This window comes from Haplochromis burtoni, unplaced genomic scaffold (assembly GCF_018398535.1).
Source record: "Haplochromis burtoni strain Fernald_Lab_line unplaced genomic scaffold, NCSU_Asbu1 Contig_165, whole genome shotgun sequence".
NCBI classification, from domain to species: domain Eukaryota; kingdom Metazoa; phylum Chordata; class Actinopteri; order Cichliformes; family Cichlidae; genus Haplochromis; species Haplochromis burtoni.
In genome coordinates this window covers 1,049,177-1,076,701 of record NW_024582526.1, presented here as the reverse complement: position 1 = coordinate 1,076,701, position 27,525 = coordinate 1,049,177, and the positions used below count along the sequence as shown (strand labels likewise).

The window sequence follows — 27,525 nt, the reverse complement described above, 5'->3', positions numbered from 1 at the left end:
CAAGCCTATACAGCTTGGAGTAAGACAACATGCATGAAGAGGATGATGTGGACAAAATACTCATTTGCCTAATAATTCTGCACTCCCTGTATTTAGTTAAAAAGCAGCAATAATGAGTTCAAGGATTTCAGCCATATACCAGGGTGGCATTGCCTGTGCTGTAGAGATCTTTGCATTCTTCCATGGATATGTCTCCGCAGGCCATCATGTTACCAGCAGCATAACCTCCTCCACGGCTTCTCCAGAAACTTTTATGTCTGTCATACGTGCTCAGAGTGAATCATCAGTGAAAAGCACATGGCATCAGTGGTGGACGTGCCAATTCGGTATTCTGTGGCGAATGCGACACAAGGCAGTGAGCACAGGGCCCACAAGAGGACATTAGGCCCTCATGAAGTCAGTTTCTGATTTTTTGGTCTAAAATATTCACACCAGTGGCCTGCTGGAGGTAATTTTGTTGCTCTGGAAGTGCTCATCCTATTCCTCTTTGCACAAAAGAGCAGATATCAGTAACGTGATAGATGAGGACCTTCTACAGCTCAGCTACTCTAGCTCTCCTAGAGTAACCGCCTCTCCTAGAATCTCCTCCATGCTTTTGAGGCTGTGCTGGGAGACACAGCCAACTTTCTGCCAATGAAAGATACTGATGTGCCATCTAGGAGAGGTTGGACTACTAACCTGGGTGGTGTCCAGGTACCGCCTCATGCTACCAGTAGTGACACTGACCCTAGGTACAGTAAATGCAAAACTAATGGGGGAAAAAACAGCCAAAAATGATAGGGAGTGAAAAATGTCAGTGGGCTCCACCTGTAAAACCATTTATGTTTTGGGGGTTGTCTCCTTGTTGCCCCTCTAGTGCACCTGTTGAAACTGAGAAACGCCACTTTGTGCATCACTGTTTTAGGTACAGCTGTATATTAAATTAATAATACAGTATTTGGAGACCATAGAGATTCAAACAGTCCTAATACCACTCCAATGACAACATCAGTGACAGCTTTAAATCAGAGCATACACAGTAAAATAGTCCTATGCATGACTTTTCTATCATCTTTAGGGGAACACCTACTATTATCACCATGAAAAGATTGGGGTTAATGGCTCTGCAATCAGCCGGTGAATCTTACATGTTGCATGCTGTTCGTGTGGGTCTATAAGACAATGACTTATGCATGATTGTGTAATTCCTCGGTGGAATAGCTTCCGTGAGAGAATCACACTCTGTTCATCACTCACAATGACACGCACAATCCAGCAGGAGCAAGAAGACAGATGCTCCTTTGACTAACAAATGCAGCTGACAGTGAGGGAAGAGATAGCCACAGGGCTTATTAGCAGGCTAATAAGTGGCAACGAGTCATCCGATACAAATCAAGCAGGTTGAAGGGCCAGTGTTTGGATCCCTCCGATTGCTTTATGTATAAATATGACATATATATGTCTATAAAATACTGATCCCAATGTCAGCTGCTTCCTTGCCACGAGGGGTCACCACAGCAGGCTGGTCTACATGTTTTATGTGGCAGATTTTTACAACAGATGCTCTTCTTGACATAGCCCCAAAGTGGCTTTGCAATTCTAGCTAAAACAGAACCAGTACCCCTTTTCTCACCACTGGAGGCAGTATTTAAACGCATGCATGGATACATCACTTAACTGTAAATATACATAATTTGAAATGTTGTGCACATTATCATAAATAAACATCTAATTATCTAATTAAAAATAGGCTTAGGCTGCTGGAGGATTGCATGATTTGGATTGGAAAACAAAGCTTTTGAGTAACATCTAATGCATACATGAATGTGCTATACACAAATGGAGACACATGCAGACAAACCTCATTATATGTACCTAAATCTGCCATGCAAACAAATCTCCGGACAAAGTCACATGGGTACTCACATTCACTGTACTGCTGCAGCTGGCTAAACTCAGCCGGGCTCAGACACACCCAGCTACTGTCTCCCATGCTGCCTGAAGCCAGGGGCTGAGCTCTTGGTGTCAGTCCACGAGTGCTGCAGTGGGAACTGATGGCTATCCTTCGGTCACGTTGTGTAAAAAGACTGAGAAGAAGAGGTTTTGGGATGTCATCGCTCCTACTTTACGAGAACCATAGGAGGGCAAGCTGAAAAAACTGAGGCCACATGAACAGTGGGGGAGGGAAGACGATGTTTATATTTCCCTCCCTGGATATTTAATTTGTCCCTTTGAATCACAAAATAAAATAGCATAGGATTTTAGTCTACTCGATCCAGTTCAGCCCCTGAAGCAATGAGACCAATGGGAAGTCTGTCCACAAAGGCTGCTAACTGATCCTGATCACCGGAAGATGGCACAAGTTTTCTCAGCATGTCCACATCAAAAATCCCTTTTTTGTCCTGGAGAAAGAGAGAGGGAGAGGAAAAAGAGAGAAAAGAGAAACAAATTTATTGAGTTGATCATCAGGCTTCTCTGATTCGATATGAAATATGTAGATAGCCTCATGTTAGCAGGCACAACGGAGAAATGAATGGGAGGAGGGAAAGAAGCAACAAGTATGAACAAAAAACGATTTATAAAAGTGAGGGGCGGACAGCTGAGGGAAATGCTGCAAAATTAAACCACCAGTCTGCCTTTAAAGTTTCCTATTTGTGACAAATGTATTACTTTTCTACAGCTGACCTGGGAAATTTGAAACGATGCAGATACATTTTTGGAGCCTTTTGTCTTCTGAACATTTCCCGTGGGAAATACATTGTAAGTGCACGACAAGAAAAGTCCCTGTAGACTCAAGCAGCTCATTTTTTAATGCTGGAATCATATTGTTAACATTATGTTTGCAAAGCTCTGCCCAACCTGAGCTTTGTTGTTTTGTCGCATTACAGTTGTTATTATATACTAGTATAGCCATTTAATACAGAATCATTTGCTCTGTGATTTTCAGCATGATGACAATTAAACTACTAAAATGGATACATGTGATGTGACAGTGCAATTTGTACAACTGAACAACACCATGGTCTTATTTAAATGGTTCACTTGCTGATAATCAACTAGTTCCACTTCTTAGTGTTCACTACTTCAGCACTGGACCTGCTATAAACGTGGTTTTCATCCCCTATGACCTGCAGCATGTTTGTAACAGGGTTTTGGTCACTTTAGACCTAACCCCGGATTTTGAAGCTATTTTCATAGCAATTTTATTGTTCCATAAGTCTAAAAATTATGATTGGTACTTGTGTAAAACTGCATGTGCTCCAAGGTAGTGATTTAAAACATTTTTAACATTAAAAGAGCTGGCATATGAGCCCTTCTTAAAGTAAATGGTAAATGGACAGGTTCTTAGATAGCGCTTTTCTACTCTCACTGAGCACTTAAAGCACTCAATACAACTCATGCATTCACCCATTCACACAAGCACTTTATCGAAGGTTGTTTTGAGTAGGTGACCCGCTCTACTACCTGAGCTACAGCCACCCCAAAAGCTTTCTATTTCTTCTAGTGGCCACACATAGTATAGCAAAACAAAAAACAAAAAAACAGTTCTATTTGTTTACTCCTTTTTTAGCATCTTGTTTTTATTTCATGTGTATTTTATTAATGTTAATAGTAACATTAGAAAGCACAGGTGTGTTCTGTAACATCAACGATGGCTGCATTCCACTTAGTCCACTAGAATGGCGTACAGCCACCTCTGCTTTCTATCATACTTTCATAAAGTCTGCTGAGAAAAAGTCTTTTCACTGATGGAACCATCTGAAACTTTACCAGAAGCTCAAAGCACGAGGTAAAACTTGGAGGTTTCCAGTGTAAAAGTGTAAAAAACAAAAGGAGATATTATCCATCTTGGCTCCTGGAAGAATCTGTGCTTGTGCTTTTTGTGTAAATTAGAAATGAGAGGATTTATTTGACTGATGTTGGAGTACACGTAGTTCCAAAAGAGAAGAGATAAAAGCACGGGTGACTAACTCTAATTTACCGAGGGAATAACAAGAGCTTATTTTTAGAAATGATTCTCAACTGAATGAAATATGGCTAGAAAACGGTTGTAATTTGTAACCCTTCAAAGCTCTGATTAGCATAAAAGCACTTGGGATTCTAGCCATTGCTTCACATCTGAGCCAGTTGGAGACACCGTGAACTACTGAGAGAGAATGCACTCGGAATTACTATAGTATTTGGACTTTAGGGTGCTAAACATTTACTACACGGGTAATGCTCAAGTCAAACAACAGAGGTAAAAATGTATAGTTAAATAACATAAAAATACAGCTCAGCACAGCTGTGTTTTGATGTTATTCACTTGTTTATATCAAAACAATAGTTACACTGTAAATATGTCACTGATGTGATTTGTATGCTGTATGCTCTCACACAATTCTTGTGTGTGTGTAATGTCACTAAAAACCTCCCTGTTATTGCTTTGGTTTCTAGCAGATTGCTTCGGTCACCACTAGTTTGTATGAAAAATGCTGTCAAATACTGGTGTGAGATGGTATAGGTGGGCTGACAAGTATGAAAATGGTTGGTGACCCTGAAAGGCAAAAGTCAGGTCTGAGTTGCCATCAAAGCCAGGACTGAGGAATCATGCGTAAGCTAAACATATATATATATGATTTATGCATGTTTACTTAGCTAAATGTAGTTTTTATCTTATCTAAATTTACAGCGCAGCATAATTACCAAATCATAGATGAAAACATAAATGTAATGTAGGATTGCAACACATAGGCTACTGGTTTTGGAATTTAGCTGTTTCATGTCTGTATTTGCATTTTTGTGAATGAGTCAGTGCTAAAAGACTGATTTGATTAGTAAACCAGTGACTCTAAATAGCAGAGCTTTTACAGTTTAAACCCAGCTTCTTTGTAGATAATGTAATAGTCATGCATCATTAAACTGCATACATGGTACGCCTAATGAATTTCAGAAAACTTGACCTCAAATCTTGATCTTGATCTTGAGGTCACCAGGCTTTGAATTAGTCCTGGAAAATTACATTTCACCTCTTTCTCAAGTTATTGTGTTCACAAGATTTTCAGAAAACATGACTTTGGACCTTGATCTTGAGGTCAAGATCACTGAGATTTGAACTTACCAAAGATTTTCAGTAGATGCACCTGTGGTATCGATTTAAAACTCCAATGTGGTCTCGTGTTCGCAAACATAAAAATGCAAATGTTCATCATGTATTCCCTGCTGTTGCAACCAAGTGAAATATCACTGAAACATAATAGTTTTTGTCAATAATCACCTTATAGCAATACTGTGAGTCAGTACTCTATTTTCTTTATATATTTTATACATTCCTTTATCTAAACATTTAAACATTAAATTACAGGGTAAAAATACAAAATAAATAGCTAAACACCAGAAATGATATAACCAGAAATTATTATAAACACACTACAAAATAAAAATGTGACATGCACTGTATGTATGTATGTATATTATAATATTCAGGATACTTAAAAGTTTGCACTGAAAATCAAACAGTCAAACATTTATTCGTATGAATATTTGCTTTGGTGCCCTTTATATTGCCTTATCTTTAGTTCTGTGTTTCAGTCAGAAATACCTTCTGCCAAAAAGCCCTAAAGGAATACTTCCCAGAAAAAATCCAGTGGGCATAACCTGCACCCCCAGCAGTACATAGTGTATATTTTAAACACCTCTGCTGCTTTTAGGAGGCTTTGTTTGCAGAAGCAACACAAGGCCTTTTTAATTTCGCTCGGGTTTTACAGAAAGGACTCTTCAGTCCAAACATTATCACAGGGAAACTGTGTCATGCTTTATTCCTTAATATTCTCCCTTCGTCCTATATCAGGTGCTCGCCTCACTCCCGGACTACATGCGAAAACAGCCAGCAGCATGCTGTAACAGGCTGTGCATGTTTACTGATGTTACTAATGGGAAGGGAACAAAGGGGAGGTCTATATGTACATGCTGTGAATGCATGACTGAAAGACAGAGCACGTGCAGATCAAGGGTAGTGGGCCTCCCCCTCTGAGCAGAGCGGGATTCTGTTTTGCTCATGAGGTTGCCTGGCAACTGTGACGTAACAGGAGTACATGACAAAGAGAGGCAAAGAGGGAAACAGGAATCACTATGGCTGCTATGACCAGATGTAACTACATGCCATGGATCGATACTGCACATGAACATATAAACCATGCAGATTGTTTACTGAACCACAAAATATCTTCAAGGATTGGTTTAACTAGTGCCTAGTCAGTCTAACTGCTGGGTGCTGATAAATACTAGTAGACAATAATTACTACTGTGTCTGTAATATAATATTAAGCAATTGTAAGATTGACCTATATTTTAAGGGTATATGCCTAAATTAGGCATAAACTGAGGTTGCTCCCTCTGCACTGCTGCTACAAAAACAAAAGTGCCAACCGTCCAAAAATATTTTCATCTCTCCTTCTTTCTTTGGCTTGTACATTTTCTCCGGTCTTCTTTGTGTTTCTTAGTTATTCCATTAACTTTTCCCTTTCTTGTTCCAACTACTTTTAGTGCTTTTAGTTTTCTGCTTTCCTGCCTTACATAAATTAGTTAACTCTACCTGGAAATACCAGCGTAATTCTGCTTTTTATTGTGTTACTGTGAATGTTTTTAGTGATTTTGAACATTAACGTGAAGCAATCAAATAACAACAAAAGAAACAATGAAGTGAGTTCACCAATGGGAAGACGCGGTGCACTAGATGGTGGAGAATCGAATGAAAAGTAAAAGGAAAGTGACATGTCCAGCGGACTACTTGAAGGATACCAGTCTGTGTATTATGCAGAATAAAGAACATCAGAGTGCTTGTTTATTAAAGTTAGCTTGATAATGGTAATTAATTGCTCCACAGTTGGATTTTGAATGGATAAAATTCTGCTGGACTGAAGTGTCTTTGGGCTTGTTTTGGCAGTTAAAACTAGCTTTCATAACTACTGTTACCACTGTATACCCTGAAAACATATTTTATTCCATTTAAAAGTAAAAACTTAAAAAAAATGAATGTGTTTTCTGTTCTACAGAAGTTGACAGAGTGAATGCAGTTTGGGCCACCAGGTGTTTACAACTGGTAAACCATATGCAAATAATGAGCAGAGGCAACTTTACATGAAGCTTGTTGTTGCCATACTGGCTGGTTAAATGACCATTATATCTCAGCAAAGACTTTCAATACTGTTTGTGGGTGCAAATAAAAAATTTAAAAAAGAAATTAATGAATTTTACAAACTTTTGTTTGTAAAAAATTATTTTTAACAAATTAACAAAATGCAATGAAATTTAATGATTCAACATCAGCTGGACTTTTAAGAAAAAAATCCATAAGACAAGGACACAAAAAGCTAATGTTGCATAAGTATCAATAAAAAAGGCAGTCAAACCTCGGTGGAGTTATGGGATTTAGATCTTCATAGCAACAATTGGTCTTTTCACTCAGAGGTTTTTAATTCACAAAGTGACCTAACATACCTAGTGTAAAATCAGGAAATATACTAGGATGTGAGAGTAACGTCAGTCTTTGTTTATGCCTCTCTCTCAGAGAGTGATATATATATTTTTATGAAATAAAGCAAGTATTCCTGAGTCCCTCCAGTCTTTAATTCATTCTCAATAAGCCAGTCAAAACAGAGCTGAGCTGTATGAGCCTCCGCATTAAAACTGTTGCCTGTGGTTTTAAAATGCGACGTTGACTCATAGAGCTTTGCAAAGAAAAATAGAAGGGTTATTTACACCTCCATGCACATTATGTTCATTCTGCATGCCGGAAAAAGCAATAGCACCTTTACCAGATACATAGTTTTTTAAGTTGCATTTAGGTGGCAGACAAAAAAAAGGCATTGTAGTGAAACAGGTCATCTTACACGTGGTCACCAGAGTAGGCCCATAAAGTACCATCGAAAGATGGCAGGGAAGACATACGAATGAGACATCACCACCATGGAGGTTCAGCAGGTTATCTAAGGTCACCAGAGCAGCTGTAGAGCCCCTGGAGGGACACCCTGCATAGGTTTTGGGTCTGACAAATGCACACATCCACAGACGTCTCTTTCCTTTCCTCCAGTAATTTTTGGCTAGTAAGGATCAAGCTTTGTTACACTGGCTTTGTTTTCCTGATTTGCCGTATCGCCTTGTTGTTTTCCATGTGGTTTGAGACTTGTTTATTGTTCGTATGCTACATGTTAGCTACTGTAGAATAGCAGCCTTTGACACTGTTGCCAGGTTGGTGGCACTTTAATTTGGAAGAGGCAAATATGCATGTAAACATTTAATGCTTTTAGAGTTGCATATAATTACTGTATGTCACTCCTCTGTTTATTTACACTTACAGCAGCTCTTCTGTCACTGTGGTGCTACAAAAGGTCCACCAAAACTTATGGATGTGTTTTAAAGAATAGCACAGCACTTCAGAATGTTTGGACATATGTGTGTAAGCTACATTATCATAAAATGAAAGGAACCACCCTTTAAAGCCGCATGAGGATCGCAAACTCTGCACAAACCACAATGCGTGGGTGGTGAGACTGAACCAAAACAGTGAAGTTGTGGGCTGGACAGCTTAACAGTGAGCGGAAACTCACTATAAAGCTCAGTGAAACCAAAAGCAGCAGATATAAGTGATGATTCATTGTAAATTCAGCACTACAAGCAACATCTTCCATAATAGACTTATTTTGGTATTAGTAAAGAAATTTTCCCTATATCAAACAAATTTGTCAGCCTGCTGCACTGCATTTTTCAACTGACAGTCTGTGGTTGACAACAGTTATCTTTAGAACAGACCAGCTAGAGAGCAACATCTCCACACTGTTCTGACGTAAAGAGGTTTTAAGAGTTGAGACAAATCCACTTACTCATTGGCATGGAGACAGTCAATAATAGCTGGTTTAAAGTTATTGATCGCAATATTTTACATAATGAAAACAAAGACTATAACATGTCCTCTTTAGGTCAAAATATGGTTAATTATCAAACTTAGAGATCCGTCCACAGCTGAACGTCAGACTGGCTGTCTGATGTTAAACTGTCCCTTACAACTTTGTTTGTTTTGGTGCCTTTTGGAACATTTTTGAAGGAATTGTGTAACAAATAATGTGACTTACTCCGTGGTGCAACCCATCCAAGCAGTTTGTGAGTGCGAGTGAGTGAAATTCTAGTATTTTATTAGTCTGTTACTTATCATGTTTGCTAGCGTTGGGAACCTCTATGGTTTAAACATATAATAGTTTCATTTATTTCTTTGAATGACAAAATAAAGACAAGAAATACAGTCATCCAAATTCCCTCGACTAAAACTATGATAGCAGACAGTTGAATATGTGCCATTTTATTACCGTTCAATCTGAACCCACGTACCACTCCGGTCTGATGTCTCAGCATTCACTAGCAGGACATGTTGCAAGATATTAAGCATGTGGAGAGAGAAGCACTGCCAAATTAGGATAGTGATGATGAGTTCAGTGATACGACAGAAGAAGGAAGGGAGTGTAAACAGGGACATAATTATGTGCAGAGAGGACTAAATGGAGATGAGTCTGCAGGATAAAAGCAGAAGGTTGATTCATAGTCCAGTCATCAGAATTCCAACTAAGAAATTGTGAGGCAATGCACTTCAGTGTAAAACTGGAAGCCAAATGCCATGCAGCATGCTTCTGACGTCCCCACTGTAGAGGGCTAAACAGGATACTGTGGACTAGGAAGGCCCCTTCTACAGGAAGAGTGTTTTGATAGCTGAAGCTATGTTCTGAGACAAAGTATTTTTCCCTGTCCGCTGCAGGAAGCCATAGGACTGTGTGACCATATGATTAAATGGATAGAGACAGCAGCTTTTTTCTGTGTCAAACATCAGTCACTTACAGCACTGAGATAATCTTCATGATCCAAGCACTTCTAAATATAGACATCCTGTCATAACTGGGTCGGTAGATTACCAAAACACTTTAGAAACCTCACATTCTAGCTCCAGTTCACACCTGCATTATGTAGTAGCTCATACTGCAATGCTGCATTGTCTGCCTATGTTTTAATGAAACAAAGGCAGACAAAGCCTATGTTTCACTGAACTGAGGATTGAGTGTTTTTGGTGCAATTCATTTCTTTTACTCTAAAACTGTATTTTTCCTCAGATCTACTCTGACACAAGAGCTCAGCTTATATATCAGTAGACACACTTGAATTCAACTTGTTTGTGAATGTTTATAATGGGGAAACGTCTATCATTTCCACCCACAACAGAAAGTCCTACCATTTGACAGCCTTTAAACCCCACCCAGTGAGTGAGAAAGTGAGAAAGAGAAGGTGATCTCGAAGACTGAAATTTAAATGAATTTATGTGTAAGTTCAATAAGGAAGATGTGTACGGTAATCACTCTTCTGCCTGCTTTTCTAAGTGTTCAGCTGCTTTTCTGTTCTTTACAGGACTACTGCCTTCTCACACTGTCAGTCTCAATACTGGCATCATTACTCTAGTCCAATCATCTTCCAATATAACCCACCTCATCCCCAGCTCCACCTCAGTCACCTCAGCCAGAGCTCTAGTCAAGCCTCAGTCCTCATCTTCACCACCACCAGCATCTAGACTGCAGGGGGTCCTGTTCTAAATCGCATCAGTCCTGGGATTCCCGTTCTGCCGTGATGTGTGATCAGAGTCTAATTGCCACATTTATTTCTCAATCTCAATAAATAATGCTAAATTCTTCCAAGTGATCTCTCCTTATTGGACTAATTTCCACATGGAAATTACCAAGCCTGGCTCACACAGATGAAACCCACACTCCAAGTGCTCAAAGGTTACAAACGCAACCCCTGTGGGTGTTACAGAAAGACCAAATTACTGCAACAGGAGGGCTGTCATCATTAGCAAGCACATTTTTATTTATACAGTCAGCTGAACTTTTTACCCATAAGCATCATGTGTGTCCTGTACATATTCATTCACCTATCCAAATCATCATGCTCCAATCACTTCCATGCCACAGGTGTGTCGGCATGCAGACTGCTTCTAAAAACCTTTTGCAAAAGAATGGATTGCTCTTAGGAGTCACTGAATTCTAGTTTGGTACTGTGATAGGGTGCCGAATGTTTAACAAATTCATTAAAGAAATTTCCTTGTTGCTAAATATTCCACAGTCAACTGTTATTGGTATTATAACAAACTGGAACTGATTGGGAATGACAGCAAGTCAGCCACAAAGTGGTAGGCCGTGTAACATTACAGAGAAGGGTCAGCAGATGCTGAGGTGCATAGTGCATCTTTCACGTAGCACTTTTCTATGCCACCTGAGCACTCAAACCACTTTATATTTTTTGTAGAAGCAATCACTACAGACCTCCAAACCGCATGTGGTCTTCACATTAGAACAGAGCTAAAGAGCTTCATGGTTTTGGCTCCGATGGCCGAGCAGCTGCATCTAAGTTTTACATCAACGGGCACAATTGAAACCGTCAGATTCAGTGTAAAACATGCTGCTACTGGACTCTAGCTGGTAATATTGTAACATGGTAGACTAATGTGCCTGTGTTAATTCAGCTCCATATTATTGTGTGAAGTTGCGCTGGGTTGGGAGTGGTTTTGTGTGTGTCACATTTTTGGTGAGCCAATGGCTGGAATGGGGTTGGCCTAATTAGAGGCAGGTGTACTTGATTGCACTGATACACTGGTCTACTTATAGCCCATACTACAAACACTGCTGTGTCGTTTTGTCTCTCTGTGCAGGTATGTAATGTGATGAAATCAGATATGTTTGGGATGGATGGATGGGTTTTGCGCTATGAATTTTATACTGAAGGGTCGTTTTGTCTCTCTGTGCAGGCCAGGGCCTATTATATGCCACAGCCTAAAGGCAGCAGAGTTGCAGAGGCTGGAGTGACCACTGGCTATATGCTTGCAGGGTGGTGGGTCTCCAAGGACAACTTCTAACCCTGTTAAAGGCAACACGTGGAGTGCAACTGGCCGTGTGGCATAGCTGGCTCTGGCCTTGGGACTGTGTGTTTTTTATACGATTCATAAGTGGAACACTGGACTGTTTTATCTTCTATCTCTTGATATATTTTTTTGTCAATAAATTATCTTTTAGAATTTTATTGACTGTCATCTTTTTGCCCACGACAGAGACTGTTGGTCAGACCTAGAATCTTTCTTTGGGTGTGTTACAACATGATAGATGAGTCTGGGTTTGACAGTGGCCAGCAGAACGTGACTTGTCTGACTGCATTGTGCAGTGTAAAGTTAAGTGAAGGGGGGTTATGGTGTGGGGCTGTTTTTAGGAAGAGTCTCCTAGTTCCAATTTGGACAACTTCATGCTCTCAACTGTGTGGGGATGGCCCCTTCCTGTTTCAACATGACTGCGCACCAGTGCACAAAAAAGTTCCATAAAGACATGGAGGAGCGAGTTTGGTGTGGAAGAACTTGATTGGCGTGCACAGACTCCTGACCTCAACAGAACAGAACACCTTTGGAATGAATTAGAGCAGAAATTGCAAACCAGGCCTTCTCATCCAAAATCAGTGTCTGACCTCACAAATTTGCTTCAGGAAGAATGGTCAAAAATTTCCATAAACATTTTCCTAAATCTTATGGAAAGCCTTCCCAGAAGGGTTGAAACTGTTGTAGCTACAAAGAGTGGGCCGACATATTAAACCCCATGGATAAAGACTGGGATGGTACTCTTATTTTAATCAGTGTTTCAAACTTAAATATGATCAATCTATCTCTATTAATGGGCTACGTACCACAAGCTGGCAGTAATTAAAATCCTAAATAATAATTTGATACTGATGACCATAATTTTTTATTACTAGACCGTGCTTGTAGGTATTAAAGGTACAGTACTGCAGTGCTTTGAATCATATCTATCTAGTAGTCTCCAATTTGTTCATGGAAATGGAGATTCCATTTTACACAGTCAGGTTCCCCAAGTTCTGTGCTACGATCTATTCTGATTGTGATTGAATTATACATCCACCTTCCAATGACACTGCCTAAAAAAAGAAATTTAAAAAAATTACATAAAGCCTTTAGCATACATTTTCTCCACGATGCAGATGATACCCAACGTTCTAACCATGAAGCCAGATCAGTAAGTTAAACTATGTCTTAAAGACCTGGATGACCTCTAATTTCCTGCTTCTAAGTTCAAATAAAAATGAAGTGATTGTACTCAGCCTTAAAAATATAGTGTCTTATTTTTGTGTTTATATTCTATTTACCCTTTATTTGTACAGGTAGTCCCATTGAGTGTGTAACTCTGGATGGTTAGACAGGAAGGAATCTTGAAGTCATTTTTGAACAGGATATGTCCTTCAATGCGCGTATTAAACAAACATGTTTAATATTTGTAATAGCCTTAAAATGAGAAACATCCTGTCTGAGTGATACTGAAAAACTATTCATGCATTTATAACTTCTAGCTGGACTACTGTCATTAATTATGAGGATGTTCTAAAACCTCTGAAAAGCCTTCAGTTGATCCAAAATGCTAGACTGGGACTAGAAAGAGAGACCATATTTCACCTATGCCAGCTTCTCTTTACTGGCTCCCTGTCAAATCCAAAATCAAATTTAAAATCCTTCTCATCACATGCAAGATCTTGAATAATCAGGCCCCAGACCTCATTAGTACTGTATCACCCCGAGAGAGCACTTTGCTTTCAGACTGCTGGTTTAATTGTGGTCTCTGGGGTATGTAAAGGTAAACTGGGAGGCAGAGCCTTCAGCTTTAAGGTCCATGTACGAAGAAAGTTTTTCCTTCCCACAGTCGTCAAAGCACTTACTAATAGGGGGTCATCTGATTGTTGGGGGTTTCTCTGTTTTCTCTGTATTATTATACAATCTTTACCTTATAATATAAAGTCTTTTGGAGGCAACGATTGTTGGGATCTGGTGATATATGAATAGAAACGAACTGAATTGAAATTTTGGCAATATAGTACATACAATTTCTAGATTTGAAGTTTTACTGCCAGTCAAATAAGCCTTTAAAATCTTTAAAGAAAACACCTTGTCTTCAGTCACTAAATAACATAACTGAGAAAAACATGTCATTTAACTTGTCATAAGCAACCAGTCACAGGTCACAATAGGTAAGTTGACAGGTGTTACATTTTAAATGAAGTCTACACTACACTCATTTAATGGTTGTTCTTTATTTTCATGACTATTTAAATTTTAGATTCTCATTGAATGCATTAAAACTATGAATGAACACATATGGAATTATGTTGTAAAGTGTAAAATAACTCAAAACATGTTGTATATTCTTTAAAATAGCCAACCTTTGCTTGATGACTGCTCTGGTGACTACTATTGGTAGTCACCTAAAATGGTTTTCCACAGTCTTGAAGGAGTTCCCAGAGATGCTGAGCACTTGTTGGCCATATTGCCTTTACGCTGTGGTCCATCTCATCCCAAACCATCTCCACTGGGTTCAGTTCAGGTGACTAAGCCATTTGGTGCAGCACTCCATCACTCTCCTTCTTGGTCAAATAGCCCTTACACAAGCTGGAGGTGTGTTTGGGGTCATTGTACTGTTGGAAAATGAATGGTGGTCCAACTAAACGCAAATTGGATGGCATGGCATGTCGCTGTAGTATGCTGTGGTAGCCATGCTGGTTCAGTGTGCCTTCAATTTTGAGGCAAGACACCATCACACCTCCTCCTTGCATGTAGAGACCATCCATTCACTTTTTCTGTGTCGCACAAAGATATCAAAGGAATGTATGTGTGCAACATTTGACAAAGAATGATACATTATGTAAATGTGCGTGTGAATGAGGCTTGCCGTAGAGTAGAAAAGCACTATATAAGTATCACTTCATTTACCATTTAATTACTAAAACACATAAACAAAATTAGCCTGATATCATGATTAAATTAGTTACATCTTGACTCACATCTAGAGCCAGCCTGCATGTGCTCTGACTCAGCAGAGACAATATAAAATGCAATAAATTGAGAATAATTAATTGAAAGCAGCTCACAACCTCCGAAAGCCTGACTACATTATATTAATAAAGTATATTTTAAAAGAACATCTGGTGCCGGATTTTTGTGTTTTCCTCTAAATAAAAGACAATTACACAAATTGGTGACTAAAAATTCACCATAATAGAGAAAATTAAGTCCTTGGACCCCACTTTGTGTGCTCGATTGAAACCCGTGCCCAGTCCTGCAGCATGACAGTGAGGAACCAAGCAGTCACATTCATGCTACAGGACTGGGCACAGGTTTCAGTCGAGCATTGCACACCTGCAGCAGCTCATATCTGCTGTTCAATTTGCATTTTCCTGTGTGGGTGTGTTTGTGTGTGTCTCAAATGCACATCATCAGCGCTGTCTGCACATTCAGAGCTTTCACTAAAAGAAGGAACTCTAACAGCAAGTGCACGTGGGCTGAGGTTTAATTCTTTCACCCTTGAGATGAAGTGGGGCCAGTTCTTCAGTATTAGTCACCAAAGCACTTGAATCACTTCAGTCACCTGAATCCTATGGCAGGTTTCCTCTGCTTTGATCAGACAAATTAGTGTCTCTAATGGCTCATTAGGCTTCTTGAAGTGGTCTAAGATGTTAGGGAAGATGCTTAAAGTACTTGAACACTAGAGAAGGGGCTTCAAGAGGACTGACTGATAAATGCAAATGACATTAAAGTGTTTTTTAGATAGAAGAGCACTCGGGAAGAATACCGTTAACTCCCTATTAAAATGGCCTGTATTTGTATAGCGCTTTACTAGTCCCTAAGGACACCAAAGCGCTTTACACATCCAGTCATCCACCCATCCACACACAGGTGCCCTGGGGCGCACTGACAGAGGCGAGGCTGCCGGACACTGGCGCCACCGGGCCCTCTGACCACCACCAGTAGGCAACGGGTGAAGTGTCTTGCCCAAGGACACAACGACCGAGACTGTCCAAGCCGGGGCTCGAACCAGCAACCTTCCGATTACAAGGCGAACTCCCAACTCTTGAGCCACGATCTCTTCTCTTCTTTTAAACTATGTAATAGTTTAAAAGAAAGTTATCCAAGACTCCCCCAAATTTAAATTCTTAAATGGATTAAATGGATAGAGACAGCAACCTTTGTGTCAAACATCAGTCACTTATAGCAAACTTTTTTAACAATTATATTTATATTTACAGAAACATGGTAATCAGAATATTTTCTGTATTAGGCCAGGTACTCATAGTGCTACAGTGTAGCTGTGGAACTATTATTATTATACTATTATTATTATTATTATTTTATTACAAAAATGTTTTTATAAATATTTTTACCCTTATTGTTGATAGGATAGTAGAGATACTAATAGATAAAGATAGTAGCAAAGGCAGAGAGAATGACATGCAGGAAGCACAATGCTGCCTGTGTCACCCACTCAACCAGGTGAGCTATAACAGGGCTAGAATCCCCCCCCCCCCCCCCTTTTTTTTTTTTTTAGCAAAAGCACTATTATATCTTGCTACAAGCCCCATATACAGTGCAGTATATCGTATAGTCTCAATTTCTTAGTTCGCATATTTGTCGCACTTAAATTTTTAGGACCGTCAAATAAATTTTAATATTAGACTAAGACAACCCAAATAAATACTAAATGCTGCTTTTAAATCATTATTTCATTTTTTATGGGAAAAGAACTATGCAAGGTCCTGTGTAAAAATTACTAAAATTGAATTCAAAATCCTGCTCCGCACATAAGAGGTCTTAAATAATCAGGCCCCATCTTATTTTAATGACCTTATAGTACGATATCACTCCATTAGAGCAGCGGTCCCCAACCCCCGGGCCTCGGACCGGTATCGGCCCGTGAGTCGTTTGGCCGCTAGAGTTGAGGCTCAGGTGTGAAATGTATGGTTTTCAGGGTTTTTATCGGTTTTCAGCGTTATTTTGTTATCGTTTTTATTGTTAACTTGGTTTTCCTGGGTCTTTTCACGTGTGTTATGAATAAATCTTCTTTTTTTCAGTACCGCTACTAGTTTTATTTTGTTGTATTTATCCGCGACACCTTAAAGGCGGTCCATGAAAATATTGTCGGACATAAACCGGTCCGTGGCGCAAAAAAGGTTGGGGACCGCTGCATTAGAGCACTTCAATCTCACACTGCAATCACAAATCTTGTTGTTCCTACAGTATTTAAAAGTAGAATGGGAGGGAAAGCCTTCAATTTTCAGGCCCCTCTTCTATGGAACCACCTTTCAGTTTGGATTTGGGAGACAAACATTATCTCTAATTTTTAGATTAGGCTTAAAACTTTCCTTTTTGCTAAAGCATATAGTTAGGGCTGGATCAGGTGACCCTGAATCCTCCCTTAGGTATGATGCAGTAGGTGTAGGCTGCTGGGGGATTCCCATGATGCATTGAGTGTTTCTTCTCCAGTCACCTTTCTTACTCACTATGTGTTAATAGACCTCTCTGCCCTGAATCATTCTTGTTATTAACCTCTGTCTCTCTTCCACAGCATGTCTTTATCCTGTCTTCCCTCTCTCTCCCCAACCGGTTGCAGCAGATGGCCCCGCCCCTCCCTGAGCCTGGTTCTGCAGGAGGTTTCTTCCTGTTAAAAGGGAGTTTTTCCTTCCCACTGTCACCAAAGTGCTTTCTCATAGGGGGTCATATGATTGTTGGGTTTTTCTCTGTATCTATTATTGTAGGGTCTACCTTACAATATGAAGCGCCCTAAGTAAGTAAGTAAGTAAGTAAAATTTTATTTATATAGCACATTTCTAGATAAAACAAAATCACAAAGTGCTTCACAAGGTATAAAACAAAAACAGACAAAAGTTAACAAGATGCAATTCTAAAAAGATGTGTTTTTTTAAGGGGGCTGTTGTTGTGATTTGGCGCTATATAAATAAAATTTACTTTAATTTAATTAAACTTAATAAATGGATGTGCCACCCTTGGCAGCAAGAAATGTAAACAACTGTTGAAAGTGATGTGGAGGAATTATGTCCCATTCATTTTTACAGAATTGTTTTAATTCAACCATAACGGAGTATTTTGAACTTGAATCAGCTTTTACTTTCAAGATGGAACCAGAAGGCTAAAGTACCTTTTGTTTTAAGATTACATCATTATCATTTATTATTACTTTTCTGATAGTTATGTGGTTTACTGTCTACTATAACATTTTTATTTCAAATCCTGGTCTTAAAACAAACCACTCCTTAGTCAGTGGAAAACCTTTCTGCTCTGACAGAGACTCCTTTTCTGTGAGATTGTTAATGTGTTGCAACAAAGGTCAGAGGCAAAGGTCTAACAGGCCAAACACAAAATTCGAGACAAATTTAGTGATTATTAATGTTTCAAAAAAGAAACTTAATGGAGCCATGGGTAACCTTATGGACTACACCGTGTTTCATCTTTACCCTTAAAAGGACTGCTGCTGATTGATGTCAAAACGTGACAGGGCACACACATCATGTTCACAAAATCACACATATGCTATTCCTGCTTCTTGTCCCAGACTATCTTTAATTCTCGGCCAACTCATCGCCCGTTAAATCCTAATCTAGAAGATTGATATTCTCTATGATAGTTCTATCAATCTCAAGAGAATGAATCATAATAGCTTTCACCTATACTTTCATAGGTTTGTATGATGAGCATTGTTAGTCATCTGCTAAACTTCTGCTACACTGTTATTTGCCTACAGCAAGTGTACACTGTGAAGGTTACAAGGATAATGAAAAGACAATATGTATGTGTGTTCTGTGATCTACTGTGGCGAACACCCACAGCACATGGAGCAAAATCTCAGCTTGGAAATGACACTGTAGGTGACAAACTATCTGGGAGCAGATTGATCTGCGATTAGCACTGCTGCAGGCAAGGCTCACATAGGGCTTTCTGTTCTCTAACCTACTGGGGATGTAGCCTCACAAATACCACGAGTATTTATGGAAGGCCTTGGTGTCATGGCAACTGGGGGATTGTGTGTAAAACGCAGAGGGAAATGGAAAGGCCAAGCTATACACAAGTACTGATTGCACTGTACTTAAAGAGGAATGGCAGTCGGTTTGAAATAAGAGGTTTCCATGCTGCTTGTCCACCCTGTCATGGTGGAGTTTTGTGTATATGAAACATGATTATGTATGAAATACCGCTTTCCCAGAGTTAAATGCACTGACCAAAAAACATTGTAAACACTCTTTAAAGGCAAAAACACCACTGATACTTTGAATGGCACCTTTAACTTAAAAATACAGTGTATTGACATGTGACCTGTTGTAATTTACCACATTTTAATCATGTATATATGACTATACAATAAAACTTTTTTTCCTACTATTGGATCTCTGTGATGTCATAAAGAGTGGTTGTCCTTCATATGGTCAACTCAGGTACAAAGCTTTGGTTGTGAGCACAGAAACCACCTAACTGCTGTTTAAACCCTTTGTTTCCAAGGGACAGCCAATCAGATGAAAACTGGCTTAACCCTCTGAGGTCCAGATCATCATCAGTGAAAACCTGAATCCTTTGCAATCACAATATATACATTTTGTTTATGAGAAAAAAAATGTTCGCCCAAACTTTGGCAATTAAGGGACAAAGAAAATAATTCTAATATGTTTTGGACTTTATTGGACAGGTACAAAGAAGAGGAAGAAGGAGGAGGAGACATGTGGCAAAGGGCCGCAGGTCAGATTCAAACTTGTGTCGGCTGCTCTCAGCCATGCAGCATATGGTTTCCTGCTTATCTAACTGAGCTACACTGGCACTGAAAATAACTTTTCTTTGTCCCTTAATTGCAAAGAAAAATTTGCCATTTACATTTACATAAAAAAAATACTTTTTTACTTGACTCCAAACAATAAGGTAGGATTTCAGTTTGGAAAGGGTTAGGGTCATCACCAGGAATACCACTTTTTGATATTTTAATTCTTGGCAACTGGAATATTAATTGGCTTAATAGGAGTTGTTCATAAAGAAAAAGAAAAAGGGATTTAAGTCTTAAGTCAGACTTCTGTAACCTTTTTCAAATTGTGACACAGCCAACAAGGTTTCCCTTAAATAACCACAGAGTCACAATAGACCATAATAGAATTTCTACATACACATATCGTTAGCTTCATAGCATAAGTGCCTAAGTCATTTTTTTGTGTTTTTTTTGTGACGGACAGGATGATGCAGCAGTGGTAGGGGAGTAAAGTTAGGCAAAAATCTCAATTTGACCAAAAAATGACTTAGGCACTTATGCTATGAAGCTAACGATATGATATATTTACAAATGTTAAAAGATTATGTTCACAGGCTGTATTGGTGGGGGGTGGGTTCAACTAATCATAACTTGATAAATGTCACCTGAAAGACAAAATTGGAAAACCTGGAAGAGGAATTGCGCTCCATGGATCAGATAAAAAAAAATTTTAATATGGATCTATTTCTGAATAACATGAAAAAAAGAAACTTGTCAGATGCATGATGTTAAAACAAGTTGTTTATGGATAATTTAATGAATCTGTCTAACAAACATGCTCCAATCGGGAAGCAAACAGCGAAGGGTTGTCAGATGATGAGTTAAGATCAACAATGCTGCAGAGAGATAAGGGAAAAATAGACTGCTCAGGAATTGGGTTGTATTCATGACAGAAGTCATATTGTAGATAAAGAATTAAGATGACTAAATCACAACAACAAGAGACAACACTGTAAATAATAGTAAGAAATCATGGAAAGTGATAAATATGTGATGAATTAATAAAATATAGATATGTAGAATTCGGAGGCATATAGGTATTGCTAATTTTATTTTAAAGATTTTTTTGTCAGTAAAGTAGACAATTTACTTTTTTTTTCAGTTCAACAGATCTTGAAAAATATAATGAAAGATGAAATGTATCATTTTGCATTAAATCAGATTACTGAAGAGTCTACAGTTGCAAGACCTTTAACCTTATAATATGTTCGGAATTTACCTCCAGATCTGGATAGAAGCCAAAGTATTGCCTTTGCATAAATTTCCTTGACAAGTCTTGATTTTATTGGTTCTGACTGGAAGTGAATGTTTGAAAAGATAATATCGAAACAAATGTTTGATGACTTTTGTCAAAATGGCAAGCAGTTTTTCAACATGCATATACCTCAATATTCCACCAGTACTGTATAAGAGACAAACAAAGGGATACTAACAATAGTAAGTTTGTTAAACTTTATCACTATTTTTAAATAACACTTGATGGTTTTGATCATGACATTCTTATGGGAAAGCTTAACGCTATGGTTTTGCACCTTCAGTGTTGACTTTAATGAAGAGAAAATAATTGAGGTAAAAAAAACCAGAACTTTACTCTTGTGTTCCACAAGGCAGCCATCTGGGCCCTCTTTTATTTTTAATTTTTATGATTTAGTTTGTTAAAATTCTGACAAAGTAACATGTACATTTGCTATACATACATTATTTACAACTTCTTCATTAGCGCCTGCAGGCAGAGCTTACAGACTGTAAATCAATCAGTGAAAATTATCAAATTAGCAGTAAATATTGTCAAAACTAAATCTGCTGTGTTTGGTTCTAGGAAACCTCTTTCTAAGTCTCATTTGTTGAATTGTGATGTTGATAGGATATCCATTGAACAGGTTAAGAAGATTAAATTAAAAAATGTAAAATTAAATAACTCTTTTTTTGTTGGTCTAAACAGGTGAGCTATGTAATTTCAACAATGGCTGCTGATAGCTGATAGCTGTTGCTAGAAAGTGCCATGCACCACAACACCTTTGTATATAATTAGCCTATACTGGAACTAATCATAATTATGAAACCTGTCACTGAAGTCAACTGATGTTAGATCTAGTAAATCCAGTATGAACAAAACAGTTCTTTAATGCTTATTTTTTAATATGCAATATACTTTTTGGTTATAAAGTTTGTGTTTTCTAATTTGGTTTTTGTAAGTTTGAAAAAAAAAATTCCCCCCTTGGTGGGCACCGGAAGAGTAGCAATCACATGGTGGAAGCTAATAAATAAATAAAACTGTATATTACTTCTGTAAGTGCTGCTGAAATTGATAATTTTATTTCTTTTACTTCCTGCTGATTTATGGTTCTGATTATGTTCAAGGAGCACATCTGTTTACAGCAGCAAATAATTCGATTTCACTAGCAAATTTAGGCTACTAAAGTCAAGCATTTAGTTATACATCTTTTGCTTCCCTTCTGATAAGATATACACCACAAATTAGGAGGGTTTACAGCATATAGCTAATTCCAACTCTGCTTAAAATAGAGATATTCAAAAGGATTCAGCGAGTTCATTTGCTTCTTTCACAGAAAGAATCAGAGTAGAGGGACTGTCTGTTTTCTAAACTTAAATATAAATTTGACTATCAACACTATTAAAAAGTCAAAATAATTAAAATCTTTTACCACTTATGACTCATCTGCAAGGGGCTATTTATAGTTTTTTGGTACTTTAACTTTACATTGTTATTTCAATAATAATAATAATATGTTGTTACATTTATGAAATTGTAGAATAAAAGTCATAAAAAAATTTTAATTAACACAATTTGGGCAGGTGTGGAGTCAAATCTATTAAAATGTACAGTCCTATTTTAACCGGTGTTGCTCTTAAACTATATGGGCCACTCTGAACATTAAAAGTTTTGTTTTGTTTTGTTTTTAACTTAAGATCATGCATTACTATACATGTATAATTGGAATATGTCATAATATACATGTCATATGATTTCCACGTTTATATTCATGTGTTCATATTCATCGATATTTTTGTCAAAGCCGCAGGGAATTACCGGAGACAGGCACAAAGAGCCACAGGGAACACTGGAGCTGCAGGTCTGCAGACCACACATGGCATACCCAAACTGTAATAATTTCACAGGCCATAATACAGATCTATAAAGACTTGATTTCAAAAGAAACATCTTATAGGTTCTGAAACGCAGCATATTTGTGGCTTAAATACATCCTAATTCTAATCCTACTACTAGGCAGTTCTCCAGTAATGTGGTGGATGGTCGGTGTAGATTTACTACAATATCAAAACACTGTAGGTTTTGCACATCCACTCCTGAGTTACTTTTAACTGTACAAATGTGTGATATAGATGACTGGCAAAGAGACAGTGGTATGCAGCCTTGTGGATACTCAGGACACATTTACCTCTGGATCACTGGAGCGTTAGACCAATCCTTGTTTTGGCCCCTCATGCTTTGTATTGCATCATTTCTCAACCCAACCTCTTCACTAGAAAACCATACAAGGATATTTTAGTGAAATGGTTGTAGTCTCTTGTAGTTTTGGTCAGCAATACACTGACGGTTAAAAACCTACTGCATGAAAAAGGGTCTAATTAATACTGTGCAAGATTTCACACATATGCAGCAAATATATTATATAGTCTCCATTTAATAAAGCCTGACTTCATAAATGCGACTTCAGTAGAATGAAATGCTTCTGGAGGCCTGTTACCTCTGCTTTAGCTCTGTGGAGAATCTAGGTCTGCCTGGACACTGCTGAAAGCCCTTCATTAGGATATCTTGTTAGTCTTAATAGAGGCTCTACTATGGGTTATTATTTGTCACCCTAAAACATTTCGGGTTGATCATGTTAGCTACATGTTTTGCTGACACTTGTCTGATAGAACTAGTACTGGTATAAAATTATTTTACTTCACTAAAAGAGAAATAAAAATACAAACAGCTGTCCTCTTTCAATAATCGCAAAACTGCTTTTAACAGCTTGACAGCAGAGGGTGTGACGAACATCAAAAACAAACTCAAAGTTGCATTAGTCATGTTACAACATGGCCTCATTTAAAAATGTGTAATTTTAGTAGTTTTTTGCTAAAGTAGCTATAATCAATACTACTACTACTACTTGCGTAGCAGCAAAGAGCTACAGGCCCAGAGTGAAACTCATCAGTAGTGGAAATATGTAGTGGAGAATTTTGCAGCTGAAGGGACAAATATTTCCCGTAGGAAGTGGTGGAGATCAAAATCAGAGCAAAAAGATGGTGGATTTTACACTTCTAATCAGATGTTTACCTGACAGTTTCTATTACAACCCAAAGTGGAATCTTTTTTCCAACAAAAAAGAAGTCATTTTGTTCTCTAAACCTTAATGAAACCAGTAAAAACAAAACAGATGATTAAAATGAAAGTCCGAAATAAGTCTTGAGCTGAAGTTGGCTGGTGGATTGCATGCAATTTGTACAGGCTCATTCTGTGGGCTTTTGTTGCCTTTCATTGCCGTTTAAGAGTAGAAATATTCTACCCATTTTTCCTGTTCAACAATGTGACATGACCAACGTTAAAAATAATTGTTGAAGAAACCTGATTATTGGTTAATTGTATGGGAATGACAGGTGCTGACAGTTGTTACATTTTACTGGCTATAAATTAATGATACTGTTGCAAGTTTTCGCAACAAGCTTAAAAGGTCACATCAGAATGTAAGTCTTGTGTTCTGCCATTATGACTTGATTGCACATATTGTACATATAAGAATATTTTTAAAAAATAAGTCAATGGGGAAGATTATTGAAAAAAAGGTTTTGTTTTGTTTTTTACCATGTGGCTTCTCTGCAACTGAAAGTTGCTAGTCTATGACCTTGCAGTGTCATTGTTTGCTCAGTCAGACTCACAGCTCACTCAGTTCTGTCTTAAAATGATAAGTTAAAGGCCTCAGCAGTCACCTATGTACAGAACATCATCTTTGAGTCTATAAGCTTTTAAAACTGTGTATCATGACTGAGCAAACAACACAGAATGCGATGCTGAGCCACTAATTCATTTAGCGCCAGTGATGACTCATTTTACTCTCACTGTTTGGGTCTAAAACTTCAAGTAGTGAAGACTTGTGTAAAATAATTTGAAAAATTTACACTAATTTTACTTAAATGTTGCTTTCATGTGACTGAACAAATATGTATTTCGATCAAGAAACAGATGTTTCAAAATGTGTGGGATCACCTCTTCAGGTCACTGTGTAAATGAAAGAAATAGGCACTTATTCACCTCTTAATAGTGATTTACTCTCTGATGACAGACAGCTCCTCATCAGTAGGTTTCACTACTGTTTTCTCAGACCTTGACTGACCCAGCAGCCATCCTCTTTCAACATGACTTACACCGCAACATGGCCATGTACTGTGGTGTACACATGCACTTGTGCTTCTATGCTTTCCTGCTGCTTGAGCAGCATTTCAGGGCTCTGCTAAATGATCCTCTTCTCTTCACCCTCTATCCTCACACTCCCTGCTAGGGACTCAGCCTCTTCTCATGTGTTTCTGCTCCTCTCTCATTTTCTCTGTTGATCCTCTCCTCCCAATTGGCTCGGCTCTGCCCTTTCAGCTCGCTCGTCGTGTTCATGTAGACGAGGCTGGGGCAGAGAGTCCTTAATGTTTATCAGCATCCAAGTGGAATAAGGAATAAATAACCATCACATTCGGTGATTGCTTGATGAGATGTAATTAGGCGTGCCGATTGGAGATTAATCACGAGGAGTCGGTCGCTTCGTTCTAAAGCATCGCTCTCAAGGAGGCATCCTGGGATTACAAGGGAGTGACTTGAAGATGTGCAACATATACCCATAAATGGGTGGGTTTTTTTTATGAAAAATACAAATATAATAGCCTCAGAATTAGAACTGAAGACAGACCACACACATTTAGTTGAAACTTACACCCTGGTTCAAAACAGCTGATGTTTGGGGAAATGCTTTTCCTTGATTTTTCTCTTGCCTTGCAACTCCTTCACAAAGGTCACTGTATTAGGCTTGCTGCATATTTTACTGTAAAGACATTTTTAAAATGAACAGTAACCTGACCTGGAACATGATGTCTGACTCTGTTGCCTAATACCGCCCGGTCAGACTACACTATTGATCCTATATTTTGCTGAACTGTTTTGTAGCCAGCTGTTTCTTAAGGAACAATGAGTCTGAGGCATTTTGGTTTTTAATCCATCTCCACCCAAACACACGTCACAAACCTCCTGAACTGCAAAATGATAGTCTTTTATCACAAAACCTAAATGAGAGTTTTGTTTACAATAAAAACCCAAAACAAAACAAAAAAACCCCAAAAAGTTGGAAAATAACATTAGCCAGAGAGACAGTAATTTTTCAAGAAACCAAATGGGAGATATAAATATTTAAGTGTAGTTAAAGGTTAAATAGAAACGAGAGAGAAGAGAGTGCTCACAGAAACAGAAAAATGGAAGCAACAGCAGCAGACAGACATGAGAGAAGCGGGAGCATGAGGAGTAGTCACAAGAAAGTCTGTCCTACCTCTGGCCATTGCTGCTCTCACTACAGTCCAAGTAACATCCTTGTTTAGTCGTTTAGTAGAGACCAAGCTAGTCCAGTCCAAAAGACTGCCAGTCAGTCAGCAGGCTCAGGGATGTGGAGTCGTGGCTAGACTGGACTGGTGTCTGGTTCCCAATGAGGCAGGCAAAGAGAGGCAGGCAGCAGCCGCCGAGTCGTCCTCTCTGCTCACACAAACACTCGGCTACATGCAGCACGACAGCAGAGGCACTGACTGGAGCCTCAGCAGGCACAGAAGCAACATCCCTCCCATCCAGCCTGAATTAATTAAGCCTTTTTTTCTCTCTCTCTCGCTCGCTGCTGTTTTTTCTCTCTCCCTCTCTCTCTCCCTCTCTTCCCGAGTGTGTGTGTGTGTGTGTGCTTCCCCATGTTCAGCTTCCTCTCTTGCTCTCTTCTCTTCCTTTTCTGTCTCACTGATCAACAGCTGCGCTTGCTTCTTCTCTTCCCCTTTGATTCAACTGTCCTCACTACGGTCATATCTGTTTTATTCTTTTTGAATTTTCAAAAACAATAAATCTTTTTTTTATTTAAAACAATATTTCCTACAAAAGGCAGAATGCCCAATCACATTTATGTTTCAGAGTCTTCATTGGTGGCAGGTTCTATTATAATAATAAATAGTTCCATTTAAATTGTTTGTGTTTAATCTGATGTAAGGCTTCCAGAATGGAAACGGTTAAATCATGAACATCTATTGGCTTTGGTTAACTCTGGGAGATCTTAGGGCACCTACAGTTGGTTTATTCTAGTCCAAATTGGTTGATAAGTTTGTATAGTCCTAGCTTTTCCTGTGGTTTGGTTTCTTTTGAAACAGAGAAAACTAACAGTTTGTATCCATTGCACATCTTCAGTACTCTGTGCTTCTATGCTACTCATCCCAGAATGCAAGTACACGACTATGTGGAAGCATTTAGCTCAAACATTCAATGTACACCTGATAGTTGTGTCTGATCACATTCTCACCATAAATAACTCATGGCCACCTCTGCCAGTGGAGTATTGACAATCAGGGACAAATTAAATTATCATTCTGATTTGCACTGAAAACTGTTTTCTTTTCCTAGATTTTTTTTTTTTAAATAAATAACTCCTTGGCCTTTTACCAAAACATAGCAACAGGGATTTAACAACAAGGTTTGGAGCCAGCGCTGGGGTCATCACTGATGATGACTTACAGTGGGGCAAAAAAGTATTTAGTCAGCCACCGATTCTGCAAGTTCCCCCACTTAAAATGATGACAGAGGTCAGTAATTTGCACCAGAGGT

The 27,525-nt window shown here is 38.5% G+C and overlaps 1 protein-coding gene across 5 annotated transcripts in view; it reads right to left on the bottom strand.

Moving 5' to 3' along the window:
• LOC102295795 (diacylglycerol kinase beta) overlaps positions 1 to 26,616 on the bottom strand; it is a 165,060-nt gene extending 138,444 nt beyond the window's left edge. For 3 of the 5 annotated variants that reach the window (XM_005933423.2, XM_005933425.2, XM_042225279.1), the window contains exons 1-2: positions 26,225 to 26,615; positions 1,906 to 2,381 (exon numbers count right to left, since the gene is read on the bottom strand). In XM_005933423.2, coding sequence (XP_005933485.1) covers positions 1,906 to 1,972 — 67 coding nt within the window. In that variant the 5' untranslated portion in view covers positions 1,973 to 2,381; positions 26,225 to 26,615. Of the gene's footprint in view, positions 1 to 1,905; positions 2,382 to 26,224 lie in introns of all 5 variants that reach the window. The other 2 variants (XM_042225277.1, XM_042225278.1) reach the window with 1 other exon arrangement.
• Positions 26,617 to 27,525: the final 909 nt, after the last annotated feature.